The 23,473-nt window shown below is 43.0% G+C and overlaps 1 protein-coding gene across 1 annotated transcript in view; it reads left to right on the top strand.

Annotated features, from left to right (window-relative positions):
- The first annotated feature begins 529 nt into the window (after positions 1-529).
- LOC126253433 (regulator of MON1-CCZ1 complex-like) overlaps positions 530-23,473 on the top strand; it is a 107,682-nt gene continuing 84,738 nt past the window's right edge. The window contains exons 1-4 of the mRNA XM_049954774.1: positions 530-721; positions 18,169-18,330; positions 19,107-19,250; positions 19,355-19,529. Coding sequence (XP_049810731.1) covers positions 608-721; positions 18,169-18,330; positions 19,107-19,250; positions 19,355-19,529 — 595 coding nt within the window. The 5' untranslated portion in view covers positions 530-607. The remainder of the gene's footprint in view (positions 722-18,168; positions 18,331-19,106; positions 19,251-19,354; positions 19,530-23,473) is intronic.

The following is a 23,473-nucleotide window of genomic DNA, read 5'->3' on the forward strand; positions in this document are numbered from 1 at the left end:
AGTCCGGAACCGCGCGACTTGCTACGGTCGCAGGTTCGAATCCTGACTCAGGCATGTGTGCGATGTCCTTAGGTTAGTTAGATTTATGTAGTTGTAAGTTCTAGGAGACTGATTACCTCAGATGTTAAGTTCCATAATGCTCAGAGCCATTTGAACCATTTACCTGTTTCGGCTTATGTCAAAGCCATCTTCAGAATTATTGGTCCCCTATGTGTATCATGTTAGACTGTGGTATCATCGTGGTATCACAAGAAAACCGAGGAACCGCCAGCACCAGCCATATGGAGCCAATAATTCTGTAGATGGCTTAGACATAAGCCTAAACCGGTTAATAAACAAATATTATTGCGATCTCGACTGTTCATTTTAACTTAAGCATAGTCCAGTTTGTCATTCAGCGTAAAAACCGGGGCGGCACTGTTTGCTAGCGTACGGACCAATGCTGTAAAAATGTTGAACATGTCGATAGTAAATCGATCTTTGACCTCTATTTCGATTGTCTCAAACGTAATCAGTGATTTGTTTATGTACATTGTACCGTCATTGAAGTGGTGGCGTGTTTTCGTTGTGTGTGTGTGTGGGGAGGAGTCGGAAGTGAAAAAGAAGAATGGCTGCAGATGCAAGTCGGGAGAAATATTATTTGGAGCTTTCACGGAATCCGATCCGTTTCGAAGCTGTGAGCAAAGTTACAAATGTATTTTTTGATGATTCCAATAAACAGGTGAGTGGAGTGCTTTTATCGCGGATTTACTTTTGGAAACCACTCAGTAGTGCTCCCATGTTAATTGAAACCTTTGACGCAAATTCACAACCGAACTGTCGACTTCTAACCTATTCTATACCGGTTTCGGTAGATTCAGTTAACCCGCTTTTGCAAAGTTGTTGTTGTGGTCTTCAGTCCTGAGACTGGTTTGATGCAGCTCTCCATGCTACTCTATCCTGTGCAAGCTTCTTCATCTCCCAGTACCTACTGCAACCTACATCCTTCTGAATCTGCTTAGTGTATTGATCTCTTGGTCTCCCTCTACGATTTTTACCCTCCACGCTGCCCTCCAATGCTAAATTTGTGATCCCTTGATGCCTCAAAACATGTCCTACCAACCGATCCCTTCTTTTAGTCAAGTTGTGCCACAAACTTCTCTTCTCCCCAATCCTATTCAATACCTCCTCATTAGTTACGTGATCTACCCACCTTATCTTCAGCATTCTTCTGTAGCACCACATTTCGAAAGCTTCTATTCTCTTCTTGTCCAAACTAGTTATCGTCCATGTATCACTTCCATACATGGCTACACTCCATACAAATACTTTCAGAAACGACTTCCTGACACCTAAATCTATACTCGATGTTAACAAATTTCTCTTCTTGAGAAACGCTTTCCTTGCCATTGCCAGTCTACATTTTATATCCTCTCTACTTCGACCATCATCGGTTATTTTACTCCCTAAATAGCAAAACTCCTTTACTACTTTAAGTGTCTCATTTCCTAATCTAATTCCCTCAGCATCACCCGACTTAATTTGACTACATTCCATTATCCTCGTTTTGCTTTTGTTGATGTTCATCTTATATCCTCCTTTCAAGACATTGTCCATTCCGTTCAACTGCTCTTCCAAGTCCTTTGCTGTCTCTGACAGAATTACAATGTCATCGGCGAACCTCAAAGTTTTTACTTCTTCTCCATGAATTTTAATACCTACTCCGAACTTTTCTTTTGTTTCCTTTACTGCTTGCTCAATATACAGATTGAATAACATCGGGGAGAGGCTACAACCCTGTCTCACTCCTTTCCCAACCACTGCTTCCCTTTCATGCCCCTCGACTCTTATAACTGCCATCTGGTTTCTGTACAAATTGTAAATAGCCTTTCGCTCCCTGTATTTTACCCCTGCCACCTTCAGAATTTGAAAGAGAGTATTCCAGTCAACATTGTCAAAAGCTTTCTCTAAGTCTACAAATGCTAGAAACGTAGGTTTGCCTTTTCTTAATCTTTCTTCCAAGATAAGTCGTAAGGTCAGTATTGCCTCACGTGTTCCAACATTTCTACGGAATCCAAACTGATCTTCCCCGAGGTCGGCTTCTACCAGTTTTTCCATTCGTCTGTAAAGAATTCGTGTTAGTATTTTGCAGCTGTGACTTATTAAACTGATAGTTCGGTAATTTTCACATCTGTCAACACCTGCTTTCTTTGGGATTGGAATTATTATATTCTTCTTGAAGTCTGAGGGTATTTCACCTGTCTCATACATCGTGCTCACTAGATGGTAGAGTTTTGTCATGACTGGCTCTCCCGAGGCCATCAGTAGTTCTAGTGGAATGTTGTCTACTCCCGGGGCCTTGTTTCGACTCAGGTCTTTCAGTGCTCTGTCAAACTCTTCACGCAGTATCTTATCTCCCATTTCGTCTTCATCTACATCCTCTTCCATTTCCATAATATTGTCCTCGAGTACATCTCCCTTGTATAAACCCTCTATATACTCCTTCCACCTTTCTGCCTTCCCTTCTTTGCTTAGAACTGGGTTTCCATCTGAGCTCTTGATATTCATACAAGTGGTTCTCTTCTCTCCAAAGGTCTCTTTAATTTTCTTGTAGGCAGTATCTATCTTACCCCTAGTGAGACAAGCCTCTACATCCTTACATTTGTCCTCTAGCCATCCCTGCTTAGCCATTTTGCACTTCCTGTCGATTTCATTTTTGAGACGTTTGTATTCCTTTTTGCCTGCTTCATTTACTGCATTTTTATATTTTCTCCTTTCATCAATTAAATTCAATATTTCTTCTGTTACCCAAAGATTTCTATTAGCCCTCGTCTTTTTACCTACTTGATCGTCTGCTGCCTTCACCACTTCATCCCTCAGAGCTACCCATTCTTCTTCTACTGTATTTCTTTCCCCCATTCCTGTCAATTGTCCCCTTATGCTCTCCCTGAAACTCTCTACAACCTCTGGTTCTTTCAGTTTATCCAGGTCCCATCTCCTTAAATTCCCACCTTTTTGTAGTTTCTTCAGTTTCAATCTGCAGTTCATAACCAATAGATTGTGGTCAGAATCCACATCTGCCCCAGGAAATGTCTTACAATTTAAAACCTGGTTCCTAAATCTCTGTCTTACCATTATATAATCTATCTGAAACCTGTCAGTATCTCCTGGCTTCTTCCATGTATACAGCCTCCTTTCATGATTCTTGAACCAAGTGTTAGCTATGATTAAGTTATGCTCTGTGCAAAATTCTACAAGGCGGCTTCCTCTTTCATTCCTTTCCCCCAATCCATATTCACCTACTATGTTTCCTTCTCTCCCTTTTCCTACTGACGAATTCCAGTCACCCATGACTATTAAATTTTCGTCTCCCTTCACTACCTGAATAATTTCTTTTATCTCGTCATACATTTCATCTATTTCTTCATCATCTGCAGAGCTAGTTGGCATATAAACTTGTACTACTGTAGTAGGCATGGGCTTTGTGTCTATCTTGGCCACAATAATGCGTTCACTATGCTGTTTGTAGTAGCTAACCCGCACTCCTATTTTTTTATTCATTATTAAACCTACTCCTGCATTACCCCTATTTGATTTTGTATTTATAACCCTGTAATCACCTGACCAAAAGTCTTGTTCCTTCTGCCACCGAACTTCACTAATTCCCACTATATCTAACTTTAACCTATCCATTTCCCTTTTCAAATTTTCTAACCTACCTGCCCGATTAAGTGATCTGACATTCCACGCTCCGATCCGTAGAACGCCAGTTTTCTTTCTCCTGATAACGACGTCCTCTTGAGTAGTCCCCGCCCGGAGATCCGAATGGGGGACTATTTTACCTCCGGAATATTTTACCCAAGAGGACGCCATCATCATTTAATCATACAGTAGAGCTGCATGTCCTCGGGAAAAATTACGGCTGTAGTTTCCCCTTGCTTTCAGCCGTTCGCAGTACCAGCACAGCAAGGCCGTTTTGGTTAATGTTACAAGGCCAGATCAGTCAATCATCCAGACTGTTGCCCCTGCAACTACTGAAAAGGCTGCTGCCCCTCTTCAGGAACCACATGTTTGGTTGGCCTCTCAACAGATACCCCTCCGTTGTGGTTGCACCTACGGTACGGCCATCTGTATCGCTGAGGCACGCAAGCCTCCCCACCAACGGCAAGGTCCATGGTTCATGGGGGGTTATTATTGAGAAATTGACGATTGATCTTGCTACCCATTATCATATAAATTTTATACCTGAGGAATCCTTTGGATTCAGTAATATTCAAAACGTCTAATCCATGTAACAAACTGAATGGGAAACACTTGTATCCTTAATTGATGGCATTACCTGTTAATTTCAGTTTATATCCCTTAAATGTTTTAATTTTCTAAGACAAATTATCCTTTAGGCAAGAAATATTCACTTTGCCCAAGCACTATTCACTCATGTTCTTTATATTCCACTATGAACGAGAACTTTCAAAGATGTGTAACAGCTACAGTCATATCACTGTATTATAACTATTTAGTTATTTACTATTTGTGCATAGATAGGCTACACTAAATATAACTCTTCCAGCTGCAGCTCACTATCTAATAGTGTTATGCATAGAAATATTTCTGTGTTTTGTTAAATGTTAATCTGGTTGTCTGTTGGTGAGTAATAGGCACAATAACAGCCCCAATGTAGTCATGCTCCCATCTAGATTATGGAGCTCTATTATTCAGTTTTGACAGTGTTGACTGGAATCTCTCTTTAAAATTCTGAAGGTGGCAGGGTAAAATATAGGGAGCGAAGGCTGTTTACAATTTGTACAGAAACCAGATGGCAGTTACAAGGCTCGAGGGGCATGAAAGGTAATCAGTGGTTGGGAAAGGAGTGAGACAGCGTTGTAGCCTATCCCCTAAGGTGTACAATCTGTATATTGAGCAAGCAGTAAAGGAAACAAAAGAAAAATTTGGAGTAGGTATTAAAATCCAGGGAGAAGAAATAAAAACTTTGAGGTTTGTCGATAACACTGTAATTCTGTCAGAGACAGCAAAGGACCTGGAAGAGCAGTTGAACGGAACGGACAATGTCTTGCAAGGAGGTTATAAGATGAACGTCAACAAAAGCAAACTGAGGATAATGGAATGTAGTCGAATTACATAAGGTGATGCTGAGGGAATTAGGTTAGGAAATGAGACACTTAAAGTAGCAGATGAGTTTTGCTATTTGACAGTCGTAGTAGAGAGGATATAAAATGTAGAGAGGCAATGGCAGGGAAAGCTTTTCTGAAGAAGAGAAATTTGTTAACATTGAGTATAGATTTAAGTCTCAGGAAGTCGTTTCTGAAAGTATTTGTATGGAGTGTAGCTATGTATGGAAATGAAACATGGATGATAAATAGTTTGGACAAGAAGAGAATAGAAGCTTTCAAAATGTGGTGCTACAGAAGAATGCTGAAGATCAGATGGGTAGACCACGTAACTAATGAGGAGGCACTGAATAGAATCGGGGAGAAGAGGAGTTTGTGGCAAAACTTGACTAGAAGAAGGAATCGTTTGGTAGGACATGTTCTGAGGCATCAAGGGATCACCAACTTAGTATTGGAGGGCAGCGTGGAGTGTAAAAATCGTATAGGGAGACCAAGAAATGAATACACTAAGTAGATTCAGAAGGATGTAGGTTGCAGTAGGTGCTGGGAGATGAAGCAACTTGCACAGGATAGAGTAGCATGGAGAGCTGCACCAAACCAGTCTCTGGACTGAAAACCACATCAACAACATTATTCAGTTTCAACATTTTGTTGACAGAGTGCAACAACTTTATTTAAATTCCTTAACACATTTATTAATGGGTGAGTTTGTGATTTTGACTTGTTTATAGTCATGGCAGGTGTTGCCACTCAATGTTTAATATTAAGATCAGGCACTGTCAGTGCAGCCTCAGGCCAGGCTTGAAAATGAACATGTAAGGTTTGAAACTAGTTTCCTAATAAATACTGGAACAGTTGACAGAACCATTAATTCAGACAGACAGTGCTGTCACCAGGACCATATTTGTATAGATGCCCATCAACCACTGAATTACTCACATGGGGTTATTACTCTCTGGGTGCATGATGGTATAACCAAGTGGGAAATCCTAGTTTATATTCTGAGGTTATATTCTAATTAGGGAGTAAAAGCAGTTCATCAAGTTACCAAGAAGATACACTCCTGGAAATTGAAATAAGAACACCGTGAATTCATTGTCCCAGGAAGGGGAAACTTTATTGACACATTCCTGGGGTCAGATACATCACATGATCACACTGACAGAACCACAGGCACATAGACACAGGCAACAGAGCATGCACAATGTCCGCACTAGTACAGTGTATATCCACCTTTCGCAGCAATGCAGGCTGCTATTCTCCCATGGAGACGATCGTAGAGATGCTGGATGTAGTCCTGTGGAACGGCTTGCCATGCCATTTCCACCTGGCGCCTCAGTTGGACCAGCGTTCGTGCTGGACGTGCAGACCGCGTGAGACGATGCTTCATCCAGTCCCAAACATGCTCAACGGGGGACAGATCCGGAGATCTTGCTGGCCAGGGTAGTTGACTTACACCTTCTAGAGCACGTTGGGTGGCACGGGATACATGCGGACGTGCATTGTCCTGTTGGAACAGCAAGTTCCCTTGCCGGTCTAGGAATGGTAGAACGATGGGTTCGATGACGGTTTGGATGTACCGTGCACTATTCAGTGTCCCCTCGACGATCACCAGTGGTGTACGGCCAGTGTAGGAGATCGCTCCCTACACCATGATGCCGGGTGTTGGCCCTGTGTGCCTCGGTCGTATGCAGTCCTGATTGTGGCGCTCACCTGCACGGCGCCAAACACGCATACGACCATCATTGGCACCAAGGCAGAAGCGACTCTCATCGCTGAAGACGACACGTCTCCATTCGTCCCTCCATTCACGCCTGTCGCGACACCACTGGAGGCGGGCTGCACGATGTTGGGGCGTGAGCGGAAGACGGCCTAACGGTGTGCGGGACCGTAGCCCAGCTTCATGGAGACGGTTGCGAATGGTCCTCGCCGATACCCCAGGAGCAACAGTGTCCCTAATTTGCTGGGAAGTGGCGGTGCGGTCCCCTACGGCACTGCGTAGGATCCTACGGTCTTGGCGTGCATCCGTGCGTCGCTGCGGTCCGGTCCCAGGTCGACGGGCACGTGCACCTTCCGCCGACCACTGGCGACAACATCGATGTACTGTGGAGACCTCACGCCCCACGTGTTGAGCAATTCGGCGGTACGTCCACCCGGCCTCCCGCATGCCCACTATACGCCCTCGCTCAAAGTCCGTCAACTACACATACGGTTCACGTCCACGCTGTCGCGGCATGCTACCAGTGTTAAAGACTGCGATGGAGCTCCGTATGCCACGGCAAACTGGCTGACACTGACGGCGGCGGTGCACAAATGCTGCACAGCTAGCGCCATTCGACGGCCAACACCGTGGTTCCTGGTGTGTCTGCTGTGCCGTGCGTGTGATCATTGCTTGTACAGCCCTCTCGCAGTGTCCGGAGCAAGTATGATGGGTCTGACACACGGTGTCAATGTGTTCTTTTTCCATTTCCAGGAGTGTAGATAACAAAATGGTGTGTATCTGTAGCTAGACCTTGTACAGGGCTATTACAAATGATTGAAGCGATTTCATAAATTCACTGTAGCTCCATTCGTTGACATGTGGTCAGGACACACTACAGATACGTAGAAAAACTCATAAAGTTTTGTTCGGCTGAAGCCGCACTTCAGGTTTCTATCGCCAGAGCGCTCGAGAGCGCAGTGAGACAAAATGGCGACAGGAGCCGAGAAAGCGTATGTCGTGCTAGAAATGCACTCACATCAGTCAGTCATAACAGTGCAACGACAATTCAGGACGAACTTCAACAAAGATCCAACAACTGCTAACTCCATTCGGCGATGGTATGCGCAGTTTAAAGCTTCTGGATGCCTCTGTGAGGGGAAATCAACGGGTCGGCCTGCAGTGTGCGAAGAAATGGTTGGACGCGTGCGGGCAAGTTTCACGCGTAGCCCGCGGAAGTCGACGAATAAAGCAAGCAGGGAGCTAAACATACCACAGCCAACGGTTTGGAAAATCTTACGGAAAAGGCTAAAGCAGAAGCCTTATCGTTTACAATTGCTACAAGCCCTGACACCCGATGACAAAGTCAAATGCTTTGAATTTTCGGCGCGGTTGCAACAGCTCATGGAAGAGGATGCGTTCAGTGCGAAACTTGTTTTCAGTGATGAAGCTGTTGTGGCGTAACAAGCTAGTCACGCCACACTGAGGACGAAGCCGAAAGGCACGCGTACACACACGCCGACTGGCATCAAGTCTGGAACAGGAGACTTAATGAATGCAATAAAGAAAATACGTAGCTTTGTAATATACTTAACTTTTAATGCTTCCTTTGGTACATCTCTCTTGACTATACAAATGAGACTCGTAAGATACATGCACTGATACAATTGGCGCCTTGCTAAGTCGTAGCCATTAACTTTAGCTGAAGGCTATTCTGTCTCTCGGCAAATGAGAGCAAAGGCTTCGTCAGTATAGTCGCTAGCAACGTCGTCGTACAACTGGGGCGAGTTCTCGTACGTCTCTCGAGACCTGCCGTGTGGTGGCGCTCGGTCTACGATCACACAGTGGCGACACGCGGGTCCGACATGTACTAATGGACCGCGGCCGATTTAAGCTACCACCTAGCAAGTGTGGTGTCTGGCAGTGACACCACAGAAGCAACATTTTTTCTTAATGGTGAACTGAACAGACACAATGTGCGAGTCTGGGCGGTAGAGAATCCTCACGCATTCGTGCAGCAAATTCGCAATTCACCAAAAGTTAACGTGTTTAGTGCAGTCTCACGGTTTAAAGTTTACGGCCTCTTTTTCTTCTGCAAAAAAATGTTACAGGACACGTGTATCTGGACATGCTGGAAAATTGGCTCATGCCACAACTGGAGACCGACAGCGCCGACTTCATCTTTCAACAGGATGGTGCTCCACCGCACTTCCATCATGATGTTCGGCATTTCTTAAACAGGAGATTGGAAAACCGATGGATCGGTCGTGGTGGAGATCATGATCAGCAATTCATGTCATGGCCTCCACGCTCTCCCGACTAAACCCCATGCGATTTCTTTCTGTGGGGTTATGTGAAAGATTCAGTGTTTAAACCTGCTCTACCAAGAAACGTGCCAGAACTGCGAGCTCGCATCAACGATGCTTTCGAACTCATTGATGGGGACATGCTGCGCCGAGTGTGGGAGGAACTTGATTATTGGCTTGATGTCTGCCAAATCACTAAAGGGGCACATATCGAACATTTGTGAATGCCTAAAAAAACTTTTTGAGTTTTTGTATGTGTGTTCAAAGCATTGTGAAAATATCTCAAATAATAAAGTTATTGTAGAGCTGTGAAATCGCTTCAATCATTTGTAATAACCCTGTATATGTAAGACCCTATATATTTAACCTGGTGTGTTGTTACCAGAGTCAATACTACAAAGATACTTGTATGTCCTACGAAAATGCAGCCACATCTTTAATTTGTGGCAGAGATGCTCAGGAGTAAGATTGCATCCCCTTCCTTCTGCAATGTTACTGCACAGGAGACTTTCCACTTCATCCCACAGATGCTCTGTGTATCGTGACAAGTGAGCTATACAGAAGACGCCAGTAAAGGAAAGTGTCTTCCTTTCTATTGCTTGGAGAATATTTGCCATTTGGAAGCCTTCCTTACCACCATCCAGCAACTGCAGTACTGTCTTCGCTATGCCACAAACAAGCAAATGTTTTACCACACAGACCTGCAACCTCCAGTTTAGTGTCAGAAATCCCCGAGTACTAAAGGAGCATCCTCATCTGCAACTATTGTATCTGCACAGCATACTAGAAAACCTTCAGCAAAACATAGGAAGTCTCTCTCATAACTCATAAAGGAAAATGGAAATTTGAGAAAAAATGCTCCTGAAAAGATTTCCTGCTTACCTCTGGCCAGTAAAAGTCCAGATCCTTGTCCAACAAACACAAAGCAATTAAGAAGACAAATAAAGAGAAACATTCTGCCCCTTCCCCAATTCTGAGATCCTCCTCAATGGCCACACCAAGCTGAAACATCACTTTGCCATCCTCCATATCACCAGCACGAGTTTCTAATTCACCCTCTACATTATAGACAGGTTGTTGACCTGGGGAGGAAACCCTTAATTCAGAAAGAAGTGTGGAAAGGATCATTCTGCTTTTGAGCTATATTGGCCATGGGATACAAAACTATGCACTTGAAGCTGACAAAGTAATTGCCGCTAATGCAATAGATATATATCTTCCGTAAATATGTCATTCGGTGGAATGTACATGGCTTCAGAGCACACAGAGCAGAAATGCATCTGCAGTTATGTTCATAATCCCTAGCTGTTACATGTCCACAAGAAATAAAATTATACACCCAGGGGGCTAACAAATCTTTTGTGAGTGCAAGCATGACAATTGTTGGACACCAAGCCAGTGCCATTTGTCCTACTTTCTGTGCTGCCATTTTACTTTGGTTTGGACCTCCATGGTTTTAAAATATTTTAGAGATTGTGAACAAAGGTCACCCACTACCTAATATGGTAGCCAGTCTATATGGCGGGTTTTAGGCACCCATGACCATTCAGGGATCACACTGGCCTTTTCTCTGCCTGGGTGGCACCTGTGGGGAGAGCCCTCATTTGGAGTGGGTGCCGTTGTGGCAGATATCTGGCATTGTCAAATGCCCAAAGTTATCCGCTGGTGGCTATGATGTTCTGGCAGTCTCTTTAGAAAGCACAATTTAGTGCCGATTGTTGTGACCCTAGGAACTTCCATGCTTGGCGACTCCATACAAGGAAAACAAAACTAAGTGACTTGTGGACAGTTATTCCCTTTAGGTAATGTTTTGCACCCAAACAGATGGAGGGTCCTTTCTCACTACTAAACCAATTTTTTTTTTAATGGATAATACTGAAAGCGAATTTGATGAACTCTCTTCCCTTAGAAAATTGCGAATTGGTTCCATGTTAAATAATGCGATGAATCCTACCCAGTTATGGGTGTCACTATCTTGTAAACAATTTGGTAGTGTACTAGTTACAGTCACAGCATGGTAAAAGGATTAATTTTCCCCTGCAACCTCTAATGCTACAGACAGATGAAATACATAAACACTTGATGACGTGAGGGATCTACTTTGTACATCATGTACACTGAGGCCTGCCAGATGACAACGTAGACATTTGCACATTCATCCACTTTTTTGAGGAAATTCGCTTCCAGAAAAGATCAGAATTCATTGCTACACCCACTGAATCTCACAAGAACCAACATTTGAAGCTGACTGCAGAATGATCTTACTGATCTCATTCGACATAAATTATGAAAGAGAATAAGAAGAAATCTCAGGAAAGATCTACTCTGGTGACCGCCCCACCCAGCCCTTCCCTCAGTGACAGATAGTGATTGTGGAGTGTAACCTGTCTTCCTGGTCCCTTCACAGCTAGTCAGGACACCCTGAATGTACTGATCCAATAATACTGCAATGGATACGAGGTGCGGCTAGAAAAAAACCGGACTGATGCTGGAAAAAACATTTATTTACAATTATTTACAATTTCATGTTATCTCCTTCAATGTACTCTCCTCCTCGGTCTCTACACCGCTCCATACGAATTTTCCACTGTTCATAGCAATGCTGCAGATCATTTTCGGTAAGTCCATACATTACTTCCGTCACTTTTTCTTTTACTGCTTCAACAGTCTCAAATCTAGTTCCTTTCAAAGCTGACTTGACTTTAGGGAAAAGAAAAAAATCACAGGGGGCCAAATCAGGTGAGTAGGGTGGATGATCTAAGGTGGGAATGTTGTGTTTTGCCAAAAACGTCTTCACTGACAACGCACTGTGAGCTGGGGCATTGTCTTGGTGAAGGATCCATGACTTTTTTCTCCACAAATCGTTCCATTTTCTCCGTACTCGCTCACGTAGGGTAGCCAGGACGCTAATGTAGTAATGCTGATTCACTGTTTGTCCCTCTGGTACCCAATCAATGTGCACAATCCCTTTGATGTCAAAAAAAAAAAAAAAAAAAAATCATCATTGCCTTGAATTTCGATTTTGACATTCGTGCTTTTTTTTGTCGTGGAGAACCAGGAGTTTTCCAATGCATCGATTGGCGTTTAGTTTCGGGATCGTAAGTAAAAAACCACGATTCATGGCAAGTAATAACATTTTGTAAGAAGGTGGGACCACTTTCAGTGTTTTCCAGGATGTCAGAACAAATCATTCTTCGGCGTTCCTTCTGTTCAATTGTGAGACACTTTGGAACCATTTTTGAACACACTTTGTTCATGTTGAAACTTTCATGAAGAATCTGCCTAACACTTTCCTTGTCAACTCCTGTTAACTCAGACACTGCTCTGATTGTTAAACGGCGATCTTGTCGAACAAGTTTACCGATTTTTTCAATGTTTGCATCAGTTTTTGTTGACAATGGTCTGCCAGTGCGAGTGTCATCACTGGTGTCTTCGCGGCCATCTTTAAATCGTTTAAACCACTCAAACACTTGTGTTCGCGATAAACAATCATCGCCGTACACTTGTTGTAACATTACAAATGTTTCACTTGCAGATTTTCCTAGTTTGAAACAAAATTTGATGTTAACATGCTGTTCTTTCTGTACACTCAACATTTTCCGACGCACAGACAAAACGTCAACTACTTAAAACAGACGCCACGGGCAGACTGAGTGCAGGAGGCAGATGAAACTCGAGCAGTAGGCGGAGCGAGAGTCACGTGACAGGCCACGCGACTTTCAGCCTTATTACATTCGTTTTATTGTTTCACCAGTACTAGTCCGGTTTTTTTCTAGCCACACCTCGTATTACTGCCATGTGCCAGAACTACAACAACAAGTTGTTGTTGCTCTCCAAGAAATGTGCATCACTGATGACAATTCCTCCACTCATTGTGGTTTCTGTTCATTCTGTTGGAAGCATACTGTTGAGATCTGTACATTAGTTCACACAGTTGTCATCAGTGAGTGGGTTCCACTCTGTACTGCAGAGGAACCAGTGTGATTGCAAATGACTCCAGCAGTCATCATTTGTAATGTTTATTTACCTCCAGGCAGAACACTTATTTACCTGGAGATGAACACCTTAATCCGACCACTCTCTCCCCTCTTTCTTCGAGTTGGGGCTTTCTGTATGCATCACCACATATGGAGAAGTACTGCTTTGTCTAGTAGGAGCCTTGTGGTCGACAAGCTTCTTCCTGATCTTGACCTCTGTCCCTCAGTGACAGTACTCATGCCAACATCAGTGCTGACCATTTCGCCTTTTCAAGTTTCCCGTAATTACGTGGCTTTGTTACAATTTTCCATACACAATGATCTTTGTCATAGTAACAGCTTTCCAGTGATCCCGTCACTTCCTTCCAGTTGCACCAACAAGGTAGTGGAAGACATCTCCATTGTGATCACATGTGGCACTGTAACTGCTATTCCCCTTTCTATATCCTCCCTTGATCACTGGCCAGTACCATGGCAGACCAAAGACATTGCAATAACCATTCAGGATCATCGAAGGGCCATGCATTTTCTGAGGTGGCATCCTTCACAGACTACCCTCCTCACCTGTAACTGGGTTCAAGGTAAGACTCGGTATCCAGTGAAACACAGTAAAAAGTAATATTGTGAATGCTGCATCTCCTTCATGGGAATTTATTCCTCCTCATCCCAGGCATGAGCCAAGTTCCCCCGGGCACCAAAGATTAACAGCTCTTTCAGACCTCTACCTTCAGAGTGGTATTTGCACCTGTGGATCGGGTTTTGCTGAACCCCTTGCAACCTACGTTGCAACACTGTCAGCATGGTCTTCTTACCCAGCTGTCTTTGTAAGGCAAAAATGACAAGTTGAAGACATCTCTTTATCCTTCACACCCTGCTATACCAAATGATGTAATTAACCTTTCACTGATTAGGAACTGCTTCAGGCTGTTGTCTCAACATATGATACAGCCCCAGGGCCTATTTTACTCGTCATCACAAGGTCCAACATCTGAATGTTCATCAAAGACGCTGTCTACCCAGGGTTTGCAACCATATTTGGCTAGAAGATGTCCTGCTTTTGGAATGGTGAGATAGTGTCATCATCCTGATCCTTAAGTGATGCAAAACCTTAATATCAATTGACAGCTGCCAATGAATTAACCTCTCCAACATGTTCTATAAATTGCATGAGAGGATGGTAACCCAACGATTATGCTGAGTTCTTGAATCACGTGGCCTTCTGTCACAGGAGGGATGAACCACAACCACCCATCTGGTTAGGTTGAAAACAGCAATCTGAAAGGATTTTTCTAAATGTCAACCCCTTATTGCAATCTTTTTATACCTATATAAGGCATATGACACTGCTTGTTGCCCTCACATTTTACGTACCCTCAATGACTGTAACATGTGAGTCTCTGTATGTACTTTTATTCATCGGATTTATATCCCACTGGTGTTCTGGCTTAGTTTTTACATCACCCAGCAGTGCCCCACTGGTCAAAGAGAATGGTGTCCCACAGGGCTCCATGCTGAGTGTTAAGCTCTTCCTCTTCACTATCAATGTGCTAATGATCTCTGTCAGACTGCAGTTCATCCCCGCATTGTATGTCAACGGCTTCTGCATTTGGTATGTCTCCTAGTCTCTAGATTTGGCTGAATGCCAGCTCCAAGGTGCCATTGGAAGGGCCTTTGCTTGAACCTTTCTTATGGCTTCCAATTCTCTCCCGCAAAAAGGTGAGCCATGTATTTGTTGTGATATCATGGTCCACACTAACCTACAAATATAGCTACTTCAAACTTCCTGGCAGATTAAAACTGTGTGCCCGACCGAGACTCGAACTCGGGACCTTTGCCTTTCACGGGCAAGTGCTCTACCATCTGAGCTACCGAAGCACGACTCTCGCCCGGTCCTCACAGCTTTACTTCTGCCAGTATCTCGTCTCCTACCTTCCAAACTTTACAGAAGCTCTTCTGCGAACCTTGCAGAACTAGCACTCCTGAAAGAAAGGATACTGCGGAGACATGGCTTAGCCACAGCCTGGGGGATGTTTCCAGAATGAGATTTTCACTCTGCAGCGGAGTGTGCGCTGATATGAAACTTCCTGGCAGATTAAAACTGTGTGCCCGACTGAGACTCGATCTCGGGACCTTTGCCTTTCGCGGGCAGTGATATGGGTGCATAATTCAGCAGATTACTTCTATTTCCTTTCTTGTGTGTTGGTGTGAACTGTGCAACCTTCCATTTCTTAGGTATGGATCTTTCATCAAGCAAACAGTTATATATGACTGTAAAATATGAAACTGTTGCATCAGCATCTTTGGAAGGAACCTAATTAGTATATAATGTGGACTGGAAGACTTGTTTTTATCTGGTGACCTAAGTTACCTCACTACTCCGGGGCTATCTGCTTCTAAGATACTTTTGTTATCAGGAGTTCTTGACTTGAATTTTGCAATATTTACTGCTTCTTCTTAGGTGAAGGAGTTTTGAAAAATATTGTTTAGTAACGCCACTTTAGTGACACAGTCATCAGTAATGTTATCCTTGCTATCACACAGTGAAGGTCTTTTATGTATGCTGCCACTGGTGCATGTTACATAAGACCAGAATCTATTTGGATTTTTTGCCAGATTTCAAGATAGAGATTCAGTATGGTAATCCACACTAAATTTCTAGCTTCTGGGAAATGTTGCCAGTCTAGGAGATTCTGTATTACATGAAATGTGGCATAATTTTTGTTGTTGTTTCTGCAACAGTCTCCTGACTTGGTTTGTATATTATGGTGGATCTAATTTTTATGAATTTTCAATTGCCGGCTGTGATGGCCGAGTGGTTCTAGGCACTTCAATCCGGCCTGCGTGACAGGTTCGAATCCTGCCTCGGGCATGGATGTGTGTGATGTCCTTAGGTTAGTTAGGTTTAAGTAGTTCTAAGTCCAAGGGGACTGATGACCTCACATGTTGAGTCCCATAGTGCTCAGAGCCATTTGAACCATTTTTGCAATTGCTGTCCGTACTATTTGTTTGAATCTAAGCCGCATCTATTCTACAATTTCATAATTAATTTGGAAGGAATGAGGACAGCCTCTTGGGAAGCTGTCAAGCAGAATTTTTATGTGCTTTTTTAAATAGATATATTTTGTGTTTATTTTTGGCCAGTTCATGTGTTATGGCATTCAGTCTTGCTACAATCACCTCATGGCCACTAATCTCTGTATCCATCATAAGGCTCTATTTGCTCATGATTATTTGTTGCCAAGAGATTTAATGTGTTATCACAACCATTTATACTTTGTGTAGGTTCCTGAAGTGATTGCTCTAAATAATTTTAGGGAAATGCAGTTAGTATCAGTTCGGATGGTGTTTTACGCCTACCACCGATTTTAGATGTGTATTTTTATCAGCTGATGTCCAAAACGTTTTTAGCCTCCTCACTTTTCTATAACCAATCTCCTGGCTAGAAGGCAGTTTTTGAACTGTCTTTGCCCTTAATTGGGTTGGCAGAGGGTCGTGTGTAGGTTTCTCTCCCAAAAGCAGGAAACCCCTTGTCTGGTCTGCCCTATGTACCTGCTTGACCCATATACTTTCTCTTCTTCTTAAATTCTTTCTCAGCTCTGGCATAAATATTGCTTCCAGTGTCTCAGTTTTACTAATGCTACACACTTTCATAATTTGATCAAATTTGTGGCAGGCATTGCTAACTCCAGGTGAACAACATCTAGACCTAGGGACTGGTGACCTCACTGTACCTTAACCCCAAACCAACAAACCTACTGGCCCCATGCAGAGGTCAGTATTCCTCTTGGGGCTGCTTCACTTTCAAATAACTGCTCCGGCATCAGTTATTCAATCAACAATTCTGGACTTTCACATGCAGCTTGTGGACAGCATCTTTATGGCTCTGAGGATGACCATGGTGTGGCAAAGCTTTTTTGTTGTCTGCAAAGAGCATTTTAGGCATCACCTTTCAGAACAGTGCTAGCTTTTTTACTGTAGACTTTTGCACTTTGTTAGGCCAGCCCTTACATCCAACAATTGCGTATATTGAGATTCTGAATCAGTCACATTTTGAGTTCCAGAGGGATGTCTGCACTAAATATGGCATCTATCATTTGAATGACCATGTATTAAATTATCTTGGGGGGGGGGGGGGGGGACTTTCATCTACCATGATTTTTTGTGTTCTTTCGATGAAATTTGATTGTACAAATTACAACATTATTTTGGAGAAACTTACAAGGTTTATGGCTCTCAAGATATAATACAAAGAGGAACTTTTCGCTTGATACTTACTGGATAGGAAACAAATGGACACATTATTAAGTTCTAACTGTTTTTATGACAAGTCAAAAGGGTTCAATTTACATTTTCTAGTATAAATGACCTTCTATTGTATACTGACAAAGAAAAATTTGCTTTCCTTACTGATAATGCAAACATCATACTTGAGCCCTGTATGAATTTGTCAACAAATAGAACAATAAATGAAAAAATTGGGACACACATTTGTTGCTTCTCAGAAAATGTGTGAACTGAATGTTATAAATTGCAGAGAGGGCAAATTAATTAGAACTCGAATTGAGGATTGCATATTACAGATCTTCTCGAATGTTTAAATTCCCTACTATTTGCCCTACGTGTAATTGCTGATTTTGGTGATGAAAGCATTTTCTAGGATAAGACACTAGGAGTAAAAATAGCTTCCACTAGCCGCAGTTAAACTTCACTCTTCTACAGAAAGGAAAAAAGTGTGTAACATAAAAATATTTGATCGTCTCCCATATGAATTAAAGTTGCTGGCAGATAATAAGTGCATTTGAAAAAAGTTGGAAATATTTATGCTTGACATGTACCTCAACTCCATAGGTTAATTTCTAAATATATATATGTTGTTGGGTTATGTTTATTAGATTTTAATTTAAATTAAGATTAAAGTGAAACTAAAGCTATTATAATTGTAAACAGCCAAGATGTAGCCAGAAAATAGCACACTCCACATCATAGCAAGTTGCCGCAAATAATGAATCGTGGAACGTGTAAATAAGTGACTGACTATGCCAAGTATCTGCAGTACATGTATATTGGAACTTTTGTAGGTATTTGCTGTAAGATCTGGAGGAGTAACTGGGGTGGTTGTGAAAGGTCCAACAGAGGAGACAACAACAAGTTTTCGAATGGAAGATAAAGGACCTGTTATTTCCATCAAATTCTCACCAAATCAGCAAGTTTTGGCTATACAACGCACAAAAACTTCAGTGGTAAGTGATCCTAAAGTACTAATCATAACTGCACAAAAGGCTTATGTGATTTCTTGAGGCTGTAGCAATAAAGGAGAGTGTTGCATAATAACGGCACATGGGTAATCCTTACAACACATCTCTGAAGCTCTGGCCATGCATGTGAATATGTTAAATGTGATTTATGAATTTCTTAACAGTTCTGAACAGTCATGTGAGAGCTGTTCATAACTAAATAGCTCAAAAGGCTAAATGAGGTAGTTTAGAGTTCCTGTATTGTGTGTCGTGTCATATTTTGTAAATGTCACCTGTTCTATAGGAACTTTTATGTACCATTTTGTGCTTCTGTATGTGTTTCCATGAAGTGAGAATATCAATAAAAAGCATTCCTCAAGTGACATGAACACCAATAATATTTTGTAAATGACTCAAGATATTAAAACAAGATTTTTCTAGAAATGACAGTTTAGGAAGGATTATTTTGTCACAAAATCAATACTCATAATGTGTTTATTACAGAGATGGTAAACGAGCTTTGATGTTTGATAATTTGAACATCATCATTTTGTTATTGTATTCTAGAGGTCTTGTAAGTTGGTTCATTGATATAATACATATTGATATTTCATAATGAAACAAAATATTTAAAAATGTAGGGAATGTACTGAGACGGAAGTCTGGGACCTATGACTCACACAACTACATCTCCACTTTTGCGTGAATATGGCACCATAGTGTGTATTTTGTGTGAATGATTATGTTGATGTGTACTGATATCAGTATTTCTTTATTTGAAGGAATTCATCAACTTCCTGGGTGAAATGGACTCGGTGGAATATTCCCAAAGTTGTAAAGGAAAGAATACAACAATCTTAGGTTTTGTCTGGACCTATGTGAATGAAATAGTATTTGTGACTGATCATGGTGTGGAGCTGTTTCAGGTGATAATACAAAACTACAAAAAATCAAGAGAACAAAAAGATATCATATATATTTCATCAATTCTTTTACATTGTTGTTTTAAACTAATTTTAATTTTTTTTAGGTTGTCCCAGAAAAGCATACATTGAAAGCCCTCAAATCATACAGTCTCAGTGTTAACTGGTTCGTGTACTGCCCACAAAGTTGTCTTGTTCTACTCTCTTCTGGAACACTAGGGAATCAAGTACAACCTCTACATTTTAAGCAAGGCAGTATAAACAAACTCAACAAACTTGAGAGTGAGTAAACATGGAATTTAAATTTTTTTGTAAGTTTAAAGTGTTGTGACTCGCCGATCTTTCAAAGTGCCGCCGCGCAGTTACGTGCGTCCTCTACATGCGGCGCTGTCTGCCAGCCATGCAGCAGCAGCGCCACCTAAGCGGCCAGCCAGCCAGCGGCCACTAGACTTGGACTCAGTTATGATTTGACTGCTAAAGTGTACACACGTCTTACTCTGTTTACTTGATCTGTGACCTCCATGTATTGCGTCTTCCTTGAAATATATTTGTTCAACTTGAAGTTTTAACAATTGGGGACGAGGTAGTGATTTTTCTTTTCCATCGTTGACCCACATGTTTCCATGGCTACTTTAGAGCAACTATTGCAAGGTCTCATATAACAGCAAACGCTCCTCACAAATGCAATTCGTGATTTCATCGTGCATCAAATGCGGGGTGTCTCTTGTCGTTGTCTCTTCCTACTTTTTCTCCTTACGACGAGACGGAGGAAGACTGGTCTGATTACGAAAAACGTCTTCGACAACACTTCTTGGCATTTCATGTCGCGGACAAACAAACATGTAAGTCTCTTTTCCTTTCATGGATTTCACCTCAAATGTATCGGTTGTTGTCGCAATTGGCTCCTTTGAAAGATCCTGCGTCTTTGTCCTTTGCTGAAATGTGCTCACTTCTGTCCGTCTATTTTCAAAAGCAAACGCATATGGTAGCCTCTCGTGTTGCCTTTTATTGTTATCAAAAACAACTGAATCAATCCTATAACGCTTGGGCTGCTGAACTTCACGGCCTCAGTAGAGAGTGTCAATTTGTTACTGAAGTTCACAAAGAATCCTATGCCGATTCCACGGTATGGGATGCTATTATCCGATCGGCGCCCGACAAAGAAGTTAGGCAACATGCCCTTCAGTTGGCAAATTCGACTCTAGATGAAGTCCTATCCATCGCTCAGTCTTTTGAAATTTCTTGCGCCACTGGAGCGCAAATAGAGATATGGGGCGACGTCGGGGAAATACAACCTCTATGCGATGTTGACGAAGCGTGTGGCGTGTCCCCGCCGGCCGACGTGGCAGCAGTACGCTCCCAAGTGCAGCCTCGGCCTAACCATAAACAAACCTCTAAGAAACTGCAGCAAAACCCACGGCAACTTCCCTCATGTCCGCGGTGTTTTACGAAACATTCACAAGAAGATTGTCCACTATGTTGGGCCGTGCGTCACAAATGCAAAAAAAAGGGGCATGTGTCATCCGTTTGCAAATCTGATCCATACATGATGTTCATGAACATGACGCTTATTCTGCTTCTGTGTTGTCTGTCAATTGTACTTCTTCCCTTTCAGGGAAGTTATTCCTCACTGTCCAAATACTTGGTCGAGATGTTCGCATGCAGGTGGATACTGGTTCTGCTGCCACTATCATCAATTCTCAGGTGTATCTTCAGTTGGGTTCTCCAATCCTGTCACCTGTCACTAGGTAATTACGGACTTAGAATAAACAGAAGATTTTTCTCTTGGGACAGTTTGATGCTGAGGTATCTTAAAAATCTATTGTTCGCACTGTTTCCATATTTGTGGTCGACCATAGTAATGTGGAGAATCTTTTTGGTTTGGATGCCTTTCACGTTTTTGGGTTCTCCATAGATGACTCTGTCAACATCTTCTCTGATGCTATTCCTTATGCTCACTTGGATTCCATGTCGACGACATTTTTGTCCCTTTTTTTCTCCTGGGTCAGGCCGTGCAAGCTCATATCATGCTGAGACCCACTGCTCGGCCTAAGTTTTTTCGGGCTCTGCCCATTCCTGTGGCCCTTCGTGATCAGGTCAAACGGGAGCTGGATCGTCTCACTGCTTCAGGGGTCTTGCTTCCTGTCACTTCCAGTGAGTGGTCCTCTCCTGTCATTGTCATTGCTAAGCCAAATGGTGATATTCGTCTCTGTGGCGATGTCAAAGCCACTGTAAATGCTCAATGCCTTATCGACACTTACCCTACGCCTCAACCTGTAGAATTGTTCACTAAACTTGCTGAAGGCCAGTATTTTTCTGAACTTGACCTGTCAGAAGCTTATCATCAACTTCTTGTGACGCTGCTTCCCGGCAGTTTCTAGTCCTTAACATGCCTTTCGGCCTCTATCAATACCAACGATTGCCATTCGGGGTTGCCAGCACCCCTGCTCTCTTTCAGCGATTCATGGAACAATTATTGCTCACTGTCTCTGGGTGTATAAATTACCAGGATGACATTGTTGTCACTGGCTCCACCACTCACGAACATCTTCAAAATCTCTGCGCACTTTTTCATGTCTTACAGACTGCCGGTCTTAAGTGTAATCTTCAGAAATCAAAATTTTTTCAGGTATATATCACGTACTTGGGGTTTCAACTCTCTTGGGATGGTATTTGTCCGCTTCAGCAAACTGTCACTGCGATCGATTCCCTTCCTCGCCCGACATGTGTTAAGGAACTGCAGGCCTTCTTGGGGAAAATAGCATACTATCACAAGTTTTTACCGTCTGCTGCTGTGGTGGCTTAGCCGTTGCATCGCCTGTTGCATAAAAATGTGCCTTTTCACTGGTCTGCGTCATGTGATGCGGCTTTCCAGAAATCGAAGACTATGCTGAAACAGTCCCCGTGCCTGGCTACTTATCGACCTGGCCAACATCTTATTCTTGCCACAGACGCCTCTCAATACGGGGTCGGTGCCATCCTTGCGCACCTTTTTTCTGACGGTTCTGAACAACCCATTGCTTATGCCTCCAAAACGCTCACGGATGCCCAACAAAAGTAGTATCAAATTGAAAAAGAAGCTTTGGCCATTATTTATTCTCTTCATAAGTTTGGTGTTTTTCTCTATGGATCCAAATTTCATCTTGTTACAGATCACAAACCACTTGTTTCCTTGTTTCATCCATCAACGTCACTTCCCGACAAGGCTGCACACCGCCTCCAGCGTTGGGCTCTTTACTTATCTCGTTTCAATTATGAGATTCATTTCCGGCCGACGGCTCAACATGCGAATGCTGATGCACTGTCTCGCCTTCCCATGGGTTCTGATGTGGCATTTGATAGGGACGAACTTTTGTGTTTCCACCTGGATGTTGCCGAGCAGCGGGTTGTGGACGGGTTCCCCATCACTGGGGACCGGCTGGCGGCTGCTACGGGTTCTGACCCTACCCTCTCCCGGGTTTTACACTGTATTCAGAAGGGTTGGCCAGATCGTCCGTCCGCTAAGACTTCCAATCCGTTGCGGAACTTCTATGCTTTGCGTTACCACCTCACGGCTAGGGATGGTGTTATCCTCCTTTCACCGAAAATGATTTGCCACATGTTGTTGTACCTGCGTCTTTGCGTGCTTTGGTCTTGCGCCTCCTTCACCAAGGACACTGGGGTGTCTCTCGCACAAAATCTCTGGCGCACTGTCATGTGTACTGGCCCGGCATCGACTCTGAAATCGCACACATGGCTGCTGCCTGCGGCCCTTGTGCGTCACAGGCCGCCGCCCCAAAGTCATCTTTGTCACCGTGACCTTCACCTGAGAAGCGCTGGGAGCATATTCATGCTGACTTCGTGGGACCTGTTTTAGGTACTTATTGGCTTTTCGTTATTGACGCCTACTCTAACTTTCCTTTCATTGTCCGTTGCATGTCGCCTACCACCACGGCAACCACCAAGGCTCTATCTCGCATTTTCTCTTTGGAAGGCCTTCCCTCTACTCTTGTTACAGATAATGGTCTGCAATTTGTCTCTTCCGATTTTGCGGATTTTTGTGCCTGTCACGGCGTCATGCATGTCACGGCCCCTCCGTTCCATCCACAGTCAAACAGTGAGGCTGAACGACTGGACCGCACATTTAAGGCTCAGATGAGGAAACTCCTGACTTCTTCTGCTGATGATGCACTTCTCCAATTTCTGGCTTCTTACCGTTTCACCCCCATGGGCAACCACAGCCCGAC

Source organism: Schistocerca nitens, chromosome 4 (genome assembly GCF_023898315.1).
Source record: "Schistocerca nitens isolate TAMUIC-IGC-003100 chromosome 4, iqSchNite1.1, whole genome shotgun sequence".
NCBI lineage: Eukaryota > Metazoa > Arthropoda > Insecta > Orthoptera > Acrididae > Schistocerca > Schistocerca nitens.